General features: G+C 38.3%; 1 protein-coding gene across 1 annotated transcript in view; it reads left to right on the plus strand.

Moving 5' to 3' along the window:
* Positions 1-10,821, plus strand: part of UBR1 (ubiquitin protein ligase E3 component n-recognin 1) — a 160,279-nt gene that overhangs the window by 14,868 nt on the left and 134,590 nt on the right. The window contains exons 2-3 of the mRNA XM_011989223.1: positions 5,110-5,366; positions 8,936-9,014. Coding sequence (XP_011844613.1) covers positions 5,110-5,366; positions 8,936-9,014 — 336 coding nt within the window. The remainder of the gene's footprint in view (positions 1-5,109; positions 5,367-8,935; positions 9,015-10,821) is intronic.

A 10,821-nucleotide genomic window follows, 5' to 3' on the forward strand; every position in this document is an offset into this window, starting at 1 on the left:
TTGCAGCCACCATGCCCAGCTATGATGTTTTAAAATACCACTTCTTCATGGTAAAGCGTGTGATGACATATCTAATATAAGAATATTTAGAAGCCTTCAGGAATGTTCGGTAGTTGTTAGCTAAGAGGCTTCATTTGTAATTGTAATTAGAAAGAAGGCCATAGTTAAAGCAAGAATTAAGAAGGCAAAACTTTATTGTTTTGTTTTGTTTTACCATTACTGGTTGAGTATCCCTTGTGTTTTGGATTTTGGATTTTTTCAGATTTTGGAATATTTGTATTATACTGGTTGAACATTCGAAATCCGAAAATCTAAAATCGAAAATGTTACAATGAGCATTACCCTTGAATGTCTTGCTTTCTGATTTTTGGGTGTGGAATGCCCAACCTATAATGTGAAATTGAACAAGCCAGTAGAGGTGGATTTTGAAACTTATGTATTTGGCTGGGCGCAGTGGCTCACGCCTGTAATCCCAGCACTTTGGGAGGTCTAGACAGGCGGATCACCTGAGGTCGGGAGTTCAAGACCAGCCTGACCAACATGGAAAAACCCCATCTCTACTAAAAATACAAAATTAGTCAGGCGTGGTGGCACATGCCTGTAATCCCAGCTACTCGGGAGGCTGAGGCTGCGGTGAGCTGAGATCCGGCCATTGCACTCCATCCTGGGCAACAAGAGTGAACTCCACCTCAGGAAAAAAAAAAATTAAAAAAAAATAAATAAAAACTGTACATTTATGTTTGGTTTAGTAGAATGGGCATTGAACTTTAGGACTTAGGATATCTAGTTCTGTTCCTGACATTGATACCAACCGGTTATTGACGATTTTGGACAAGTCAATTTAGTTCCCTGTGATTCAGCTTTCTCATCTATAAAATGTGAGGGGCTTGTACTCTTTTTTACTCTCAAATTTCTTCTGTTCTTAACAAGAGAAATTGAAAAGCGCTAGTTCTGTGCCTCCTATAATTAAGCAGAACAGTAAGGTTTTTTGTTTGGGTTTGTAGCGCTGAATATGCAAGTTTTTTTTTTTTTTTGTTCTGTTTTCATTTAGTGCTGTTGACGAAAAGATCCTTAGGTATAACAGAACATTAGATATTATCTCTATGTTAGTTGTAGTTGTTGCCAGGTATGTAAAGAAAAGTTGTTTGTGTATGAGTACCCCAGAAGTTAGAGTAGGAATACTGGAAGGTATATTTATTTTTAAAAGGTTTTAGTAAAATAAATTTTAATTTTAAAATTATAAAATTACTTCCCAAATATGGACTCACTGTAAGGATATTACTCATTAGATAAGCAGACTAATGAATTCCATGAAACTATGCTAAAATCACACCACTCATTTCTGTTAACATTTTGTGAAATGTTCCTCATGATTTTTCTCTATGTAAATGTAAATATAATATTGAACCAAGTTGAGATTGCATATATACTGCTTTGTAACCTACTTTACTGAACTGTTTGTTATTATGCCTTTCCATATTAGTAAATAAACCTCTTCAGCATCATTTCTTTTTTGTTTTGATTAATCTTATACTATAAAAAAAGTTGCATAAATTGTAGCACAGTTCTGTTACCTCCCTCTTCCTGTTTCCTGTAATGTTAACATTTTACATAACCATAGTATAACTATCAAGGACAGGAAATTAATATTAATACTAACTACAGATCTGATTTGCATTTCATCAGTTTTCCCATGAATGGGCTTTTTCTGTTCTAGGATCACACCTAGGATCCCAGTTACATTTAGTTATCTCTCTCTTGTCTCCTCCAGTCTGTAACAATGTCTTGATCTTTCCTTGTTTTCATGACCCACTTTTAGAGTACTTTGCAGTTATGGTATGGAATGTCCCTCAGTTTGGATTTGTATGATGTTTTCTCATGATTGGAATGAGATTATACATTTTGGGCAAGAATAACACAAAAGTCAGCCAGGTGCTATGGCATGAGCCTGTAGTCCCAGCCAGATCCATCTCCTCAGGAGGTGGGGAGGATTGCTTGAGCCCAAGAGTTCAAGACCAACCTAGGTGAGACCCCTTCTCTATTAAAAAGAAAAAAAGCATAACACAATAATGTTGTGGTGTCTTTCTCTCTGTTACTGTCTTTCGCATTGGAGATACTTTGAAACTATTTGGCATCATTTTTAAATGGGCATATTATCTCATGTAGATTTTTTTTTTTTTTTTTGAAATGGAGTCTCACTCTGTCACCCAAGCTGGAGTGCAGTGGTGCGATCTTGGCTCACTGCAACTTCTGCCTCTTGGGTTTGAGCAATTCTTGTGCCTCAGACTCCTGAGTAGCTGGGATTACAGGTGCATGCCACCGTGCCTGGCCAATTTTTGTATTTTTAGTGGAGACGGGGTTTCAGCATGTTGGGCAGGCTAGTCTCGAACTCCTGACCTCAAGTGATTCGCCTGCCTCGGCCTCCCAAAGTGCTGGGATTACAGGCATGAGCCACCATGCACACCAGGCCTCATGTGGATTTTTTAGAAGTTTTTTTTTTTGTTAGTTGCAAAACAAAGTCAAACAATGAAACATTGTTGAAAGTAAAAATGTGACAACCCCTAATTCTTTTCCCCAGTTCCTTCTCTCTGTGTAGCCATTATTAATAGATTGTTGTTTCTCCTTCCAGACCCTTGGTCTATGTTTAGGGAAGCATAGGCAGAGATGTGCCTCCACATATATTAAATTAGAAAACTCAGCTACTTGGGAGGCTGATGCAGGAAAATAGCTTCAACCTGGGAGGTAGAGGTTGCAGTGAGCTGAAATCCCACCATTGCACTCCAGCCTGGATGACAAGAGTGAAACTCTGTCTCAAAAAAAAGAAAGAAAACCCAAATGTGTTGAAATTTAAAAATTATATATAATGTTTTCCCTTTTATAAAAATGAAATTATATTTAAAGCTTCTTTTTCTTTTCTTTTTTTTTTTTTTTTTTTGAGACGGAGTCTTGCTGTCTCGCCCAGGCTGGAGTGCAGTGGCACCATCTCTGCTCACTGCAAGCTCTGCCTCCCAGGTTCAAGCGATTCTCCTGCTTCAGCCTCCCAAGTAGCTGAAACTACAGGCGCCCGCCACCATGCCTGGCTAATTTTTGTGTATTTTCAGTAGAGACGGGGTTTCACCGTGTTAGCCAGGATGGTCTCGATCTCCTGACCTCGTGATCCGCCCGCCTCGGCCTCCCTAAATGCTGGGATTACAGGCTTGAGCCACGGCGCCTGGCCTAAAGCTTCTTTTTCCACTTAACAGTATTTATGACATTCTGACTACATTGAGTGGTATGACTGTCCCACAGTGGATATACCTTTATTGGTAGACATTTAGGTGGACTTCATCTTTTCAGTTACAAGTGATGTTACAGTGCATATCTGGTGGATGTAAATACATATTTTCACACTCGGACAAGTATGGCTAAATGATAGATTATTACCCTCTTCATGGACATTCAGGTTTTTAATTTTTTGTTGTTATGAATAACTGTACATGAAATGTATAGGATTGAAAACATTTTTAAATGATTTCAAATAGATAATGTGTATATACAGTAAGAAATCAAAATAGTAAGAAAGGTAACACAGTGAACACTAAGTCTTTCCCGGGGCTCTTTCTGCTGTTAACAGTTTATTTTGAATCCTTTCAGAGATTTTTATATTCAAATATAAACATATACAGATACATCTCCTTCACCTCTTCCTTTTTGTTTTCCTCCCTTCTCCCAGTATAAATGGTAGCACATTGTACTCACTGTTCTACCTTTTGCTTTTTCTTTAGCAATATAACTTGAAGAATGTTCCATATCAGGACATAGATCTGTGCCCTCTCCTTTTTTAATAATGTCCCATGATGTATTCAGCTCTTGGTTTGGGACATTTCGGTTGTTTCCAGTCTTTTACGATTAAAGATAGTTATGCTGCAAAAAAAATACTTTATACATGTTTATCTGAGGAATAAATTCCTAGAATGGGCATTTTTGGGTCAAAATATATATAAATCTAAAATTTTAATAACTATCTACAAGTTGCCCTTTAGAGAATGGGCTAATTTCTATAGTAATACCTAATGTAAACATATTTTCCATGAAGTTTTAATTGTCAGTAGAATATTGAGGTTGAATTTATTTGTGAATGGAATATTGAGGTTCATTAGTGCAAGCTAAAAAAGCCTTATATGTAATCAAATATCTGTAACTTTCCTTAATGACCTGTTATGGAACCTTATCTAAAATCTTATTTCTAATTATATTAGCTTGTAAAACTCCTTGGATAAGTTTTGTTGTTTTTAAATGATGTGCCTTGAGTCATATGTGTTTTGTTTTTGTTTTTGTCTTTTGTTTGTTTTTTAAGAAACGGGGTCTCCCTATGTGTTGACGGGGCTGAAGTGCAGTGGCTATTCACAGGCACACACTACAGCCTTGAACTCCTGGGCTCAAGCAGTCCTCCCACTTCAGCCTCCTGAAATGGGACTATAGGTGCGAAAGCACTGTTGGCCTAGTTAGCATTTGGTATTGCCAGTTTTTATTTTAGCCAGTATACTAGGTTGTGCAGGGGTATCTCGTTGTCATTTTAATTTGTGCTTCCCTAATGACTAATAATGGTAAGCATGTTTTCACATGCAAATAAGCCATCTGTAACAGTTTCTTTTGAAGAGCAGAAGGTTTCACTTTTGATGCGGTCCAATTTATCCAGTTTTTTTCCTTTTATGGTTAGTGCTTTTTGTGTTTATAAAACTTTGGCCTATGTTCATTTTGATCTCTTGTTAAATACTCTGGTTTCCTAAAACAAAATATTTGATGAGTGCATTGTCTGTATAGCCTGTGACTGATAATAGAACCACCTTCGCATAGCAGGAATTGGCCATTCCAGAAGGGAAGGATAATTCTTACCTACTACAGCTACTCTTCTCTTTTTTTTTTTTTTTTTTTTCAGATACAGGTGGTATGTGAGCATTTGCTTATTTCCAAGCTTAATTTTTTTTCATCACCCACTTTCCTTCTGTATTGGTGAAAGATGAAATATATTGTAAATTACTTTGAAATTATAGAATTATGTCATTACTTGTGCCTCTAGATGATTAAGAAGGAACTTGTAAGTCTAATTTTCATCTTCTTTTCTTTCAGTGGTGGGATCAGCAGGTTGATTTTTATACTGCTTTCTTGCATCATTTGGCACAATTGGTGCCAGAAATTTACTTTGCTGAAATGGACCCAGACTTGGAAAAGCAGGAGCAAAGCGTACAAATGTCAATATTCACTCCACTGGAATGGTACTTATTTGGAGAAGATCCAGATATTTGCTTAGAGAAATTGAAGCACAGTGGAGCATTTCAGCTTTGTGGGAAGGTTTTCAAAAGTGGAGAGACAACCTATTCTTGTAGGTAAGAATTAGAAATTTACAGGATTGATTATAATTATTAAAATCCTTTTTTTTTGAAACAGAGTCTTGCTCTGTTGCCCAGGCTGGAGTGCAGTGGTGCCGTCTCGGGTCACTGCAACCTCTGCCTCCCAGGTTCAAGTAATTCTCCTGCCTCAGCCTCCCAAGTAGCTGGGATTACGGGGGCCCACCACCACGCCTGGTTAGGATTACAGGTGCCCGCCACCACGCCTGACTAATTTTTGTATTTTTAGTTGAGGCAAGGTTTCACCATGTTGGCCAGGCTGGTCTCAAACTCGTGGCGTCAAGTGATCCACATGCCTCAGCCTCACAAAGTGCTGGGATTGCAGGCATGAGCCACTGCGCCTGGCCAATTATTACAGTCTTGGTATTTTGTATCTATTTCATGATGTACTTTTCTTGGTTTATTACTATTTATAATACATTTAATCTTATTTAATTAACTTTCTTTTATTATACTGTTATAGTGTGGTTTTTGCTAGTACAGCTTGTTTCTGAATATATATGACTTCCAGTTAAATAGTTCTCACCGTTTTTTCCTGTTCTCCAGCAGAATGTCAGTGATAGATTTTTGCCTTTTTCATAATGTATCCAGCACATTCTTACCTGAAACTCTTTGGGCCATTTCAGAATTCTGAATACTTCCTCAGCAGAGTCAGGGTGGGACACTGTAATCAAACACAGTCTTTCTTTAAGAAATCTGTGAAGGCCGGGCGCGGTGGCTCAAGCCTGTAATCCCAGCACTTTGGGAGGCCGAGACCGGTGGATCACGAGGTCAGGAGATCGAGACCATCCTGGCTAACACGGTGAAACCCCGTCTCTACTAAAAAAAATACAAAAAAACTAGCCGGGCGAGGTGGCGGGCGCCTTTAGTCCCAGCTACTCGGGAGGCTGAGGCGGGAGAATGGCGTGAACCTGAGAGGCGGAGCTTGCAGTGAGCTGAGATCTGGCCACTGCACTCCAGCCTGGGCGACAGAGCTAGACTCCGTCTCAAAAAAAAAAAAAAGAAGTCTGTGAATATTCACAACAAGTAGTATAAATCATGCCTGTAGTCTCATGTCATTTAAAGTCATGTTTTGCCACCATGTGAGATTTGTTGCCAAACCTACAAAAATCCCAAAACCTTTCAGTTTTGGAGCTATTTGGATTTCAGAGTCTGGCATAAGGGATTTTGAACCTGTAGAAACAGTTGTAATTTAGTTGACTAGAAGAGGACAGTGGTAGGGAAACTGAAAGCAACTTTAGGCTTTTTATTCTTTGTGAGAGCAGTGCCTTAAACTTCGTGGCAGCACAGAGAATGTTTTTACTCCCTACCTCTGCCTGAAAATTGAAATTTAGTTTTCCTCCTTTGTTAGAGCTAGTGTAGGTTAGGATTGTAAAGTTTTAGACTTTATAAATACAGAGAATTGTTTTTACTTCCATATAATTCTAGGCCTGACTGGTTTATGTACAGTTAACGGTTGTTTAGAACATATTATCTTTCTTTATCCTGCTCTTTTCTCAGGAAAAAAAATAGCCTGGGGCAGGTGCTGTGGCCCATGCCTGTAATCCCAGCACTTTGGGAGGCTGAGGCAGGTGGATCACACAGTCAGGAGTTCAAGACCAGCCTGGCCAAGATAATGAAACCTCGTCTCTACTAAAAATACAAAAGTTAGCCGGGCATGGTGGTGGGTGCCTGTGATCGCAGCTACTTGGGAGGCTGAGGCCTGAGAGTTGCTTGAACCCTGGAGATGGAGATTACGGTGAGCCGAGATCGTGCCACTGCACTCCAGCCTGGGCAACAGAGCAAGACTCCATCTCAAAAACAAACAAACAAAAATAGTCTTTGCATTTTGTGTACCATGTTGCTATATAGTATAGTAAGGTTCATTTATCTTATTATATATTTTTAGCTAAAGCCCAGTCAGTTTCAACTAAAGCATACTAGACATTTGTAGACCTCATTTCTCCAAAAGTTTCATGGAGATAAATTTTTAATTGTTACAACTGGGGATGAGGGTAATGGCAACTAGTGTGTAGAGGCCAAGATTCCTGCTAAACATCCGGATGCACAGGACAGTCTGGTTCATCCCCAACAAATAATTATCTGGCCCAAAATGTCAGTGGTATTAAGGTTGAAAATCCCACTCTAAATAGGCCTATAAATCATATATGTTATACAGAATATTATTAGACAACCTGTATTTCCTGTTAGCCTTTTAAGTTGTTGCTGTTGTTGTTGTTTTTCAGACAGAGTTTCGCCCTTGTTGCCCAGGCTAGAGTGTAATGGAGCTGTCTCAGCTCACCCGCAACCTCCGCCTCCCAGGTTCAAGCAATTTTCCTGCCTCAGCCTCCCGAGTGGCTGGGCTTACAGGCATGCACTACCATGCCTGGCTGATTTTTTGTATATTTAGTAGAGACAGGGTTTCTCCATGTGGGTCAGGCTGGTCTCGAACTCCCAACCTCGGTGATCCACCCACCTTGGCCTCCCAAAGTGCTGGGATTACAGGTGTGAGCCACCAAGCCTGGCCAGCCTTTTAAAATCTTTTTAAAATTTCCCAATTTTATCTCTTCAATTCTTCTAAATAAGATATTTAAAAAATTAATCCTGGCCAAGTACAGTGGCTCATGCCTGTAATCCCAGCACTTTGGGAGGCCGAGGTGGGCAGATATTTGAGGTCAGGAGTTTGAGACCAGCCTGGCGAACATGGTGAAACCCCGTCTCTACTAAAAATACAAATAATTAGCTGGGCGTGGTGGTGCATGCCTGTAATCCCAGCTACTCAGGAGGCTGAGGTTTGAGAATCGCTTGAACCTGGGAGGCTGAGGTTTCAGTGAGCTGTGATTGTGCCACTGCATTCCACTGCATTCCATCCTGGGTGATGGAGTGAGACTGTCTCAAAAGAAAAAAAAAATTAATCCTGCACTTTGCACTAATTTATATTGTTCTTAATGTCTCCTCCAAAATGTTGAATAAAACAATACATTTAAGAAATTGTTATTGAGGGAGAGATAAAGAGGTATTGAATTTCTTTCATTTGTTCAATAAATATTAAGTACCCACTGTGTGCCAGGCACCATTGCAGGTGTTTGGGACACTTCAAGGTACAATGAATAAAAATCCAAGCCCTTATGTTGCTTGCATTTTCATGAACTTTGTCTTTATCCAAGCCTCATTTAACAATGAGCAATCAGCTTTTGTAAAATATATTTATTTATGTAATAGGATGAGATGATGGTAGTTAATGGAAAAAGTGGATTATTTTTTACAACACTATTTTTGAATTGTAATCTAACAGTTTGAAACCAGGTCAAGGCCCAAAGTTATGAGAATGATTTCAGAAAGAAAACCAAACATCCAGACCTACACACTTAAATGTGGCTAAAATGAGACTAAAGTTATGCTAGCAATATTATCTTTGTTCAAAACATTTTCACAATTCAGTTTTTGAGGCATTTTCATATTCAGTTTGTGTACCATACAGGAAACTTGTTCACATTATATTATAGTCGTACCTTGAGCATGAGTGGGAGTCATCTAAATTTTGGAATCTAATTTCTGATCTTTTTCAGGGATTGTGCAATTGATCCAACATGTGTACTCTGTATGGACTGCTTCCAGAATAGTGTTCATAAAAATCATCGTTACAAGGTATGAAAATATAACCATAAAATCTCTGAATAAGTAGGAATCTGATGGCCATCTAGTCCAAATTCTTGAGTAGTATTCACATTCCTGCTGTAACAGCTCTGATATGTGAACATAGCCATTTTAAAGAAAAGATTGGAAGAGATAACGGATGTGTGTTGCTTTACAGAAAAGAAAAAAAGTGTAACTTTAGGGAGACTCAAGATCAGATATTATTTGATGAAAGGACCAAGATAAACCTTTAGTGGCAGAATAGTCCAAAACAACTTTTGAGAACAAGAAAACCAATAAAATTTTGAGCTCTTCGCTCTACAGTGTGTAATATGACCCTTCTTTGTGATCTCTAGCCTTTCGGTAGTTTGCCGCTAAAAAACAACTTGTAGTAAACCTCTCTATTCTTTCTCAAAAATACATACATACATACAAACAAACATACACTTACTGTTAAAGATTGTTTTTAATAGAAATGTTTTTTTAGTGTTGTTAAATGAGAAAAATGAGCCATAAAAGAATGTATTTCTGCATCTATTTTAATCAGAAAAAAATGTACTTTTCAAATGAAGTTTGTGGAGTTATAAAAATAAAAAACTTTTGTTATACTTTTAAATGTAAAAAGCAAAATATATGAAATTATGCATTGTGCTTTTTTTTAAAGAACATATTGTGTATATAATATTAACCATATTTTATTTTTATAATTTACCTATTATTGGGGTATTTATTTGGGTTTCAGTTTTTTTTTAATGATAAATTGTGTTACAATAAATACCTTTATGTGTAAATAATTTTTCTATATGTAGGATTATTTCCTTAGGATAGGTTCTCAGAAGTAGAATTGCTGGATTAACAAATATAGATCTTTAAGAGAATAAAAAGGCAAGAGATAGATTGAGCAAAAAATCTTTGCCAAACATACATCTTTTAAAAAGGCTGGTGTTAAAAATATACAAAGAACTCTTAAAATTCAAGAGTAAGAAAACCATCCCTTTAAAAAATGGACAAAATATCTGAATAGACACTTCATCAAGAATATATACAAACGGTCAGTAAACACACTAAAAGATGCTCAACATCATTTGTCATTAGGGAATTGCAAAGTAAAGCAATGAGATGTTACTATGCACCTATTAGAATAGTGAAAATCCAAAGCACTGACAGCACCAAATGCTGGTGAGAATGTGGAACAACAGGAACTCTTTGTTTTTTTGAGATGGAGTTTTGCTCTTATTGCCCGGGTTGGAGTGCAGTGTTGCTATCTCGGCTCACTGCAACCTCCGCCTCCCGGGTTCAAGCGATTCTCCTGCCTCAGCCTCCTGAGTAGCTAGGATTACAGGTGCGTGTCACCACTTCTGGCTAATTTTTGTATTTTTAGTAGACACGGGGTTTGCCTGTGTTGGTTAGGCTGGTCTTGAACTCCTGACCTCGTGATCCACCCGCCTCGGCCTCCCAAAGTGCTGGTATTACAGGTGTGAGCCACTGTGCCTGGCCAGGAACTCTTATAACTGGTGGAAATGCAGTATGGTATAACTACTTCGGAAGATAATTCAACAATTTTTTACAGAAGTAAACATACTTTTATCATATGATCCAACAACAACACTCCTTGGTATTTACACAAATGAATTGAAAACTTATGTCCATACAAAAAAACTGCACACAAAAATTTTTTTTTTTTTTTTTGAGATGGAGTCTGGCTGTGTCACCCATGCTGGTGTGCAGTGGCGCAATCTTGGCTCACTGCAACCTCCGCCTCCCGGGCTCAAGCCATCCTCCTACCTCACCTTCCTAAGTAGCTGGGATTACAGGCACG

This window comes from Mandrillus leucophaeus, unplaced genomic scaffold (genome assembly GCF_000951045.1).
Source record: "Mandrillus leucophaeus isolate KB7577 unplaced genomic scaffold, Mleu.le_1.0 Scaffold35, whole genome shotgun sequence".
Taxonomy (NCBI): Eukaryota; Metazoa; Chordata; class Mammalia; order Primates; family Cercopithecidae; genus Mandrillus; species Mandrillus leucophaeus.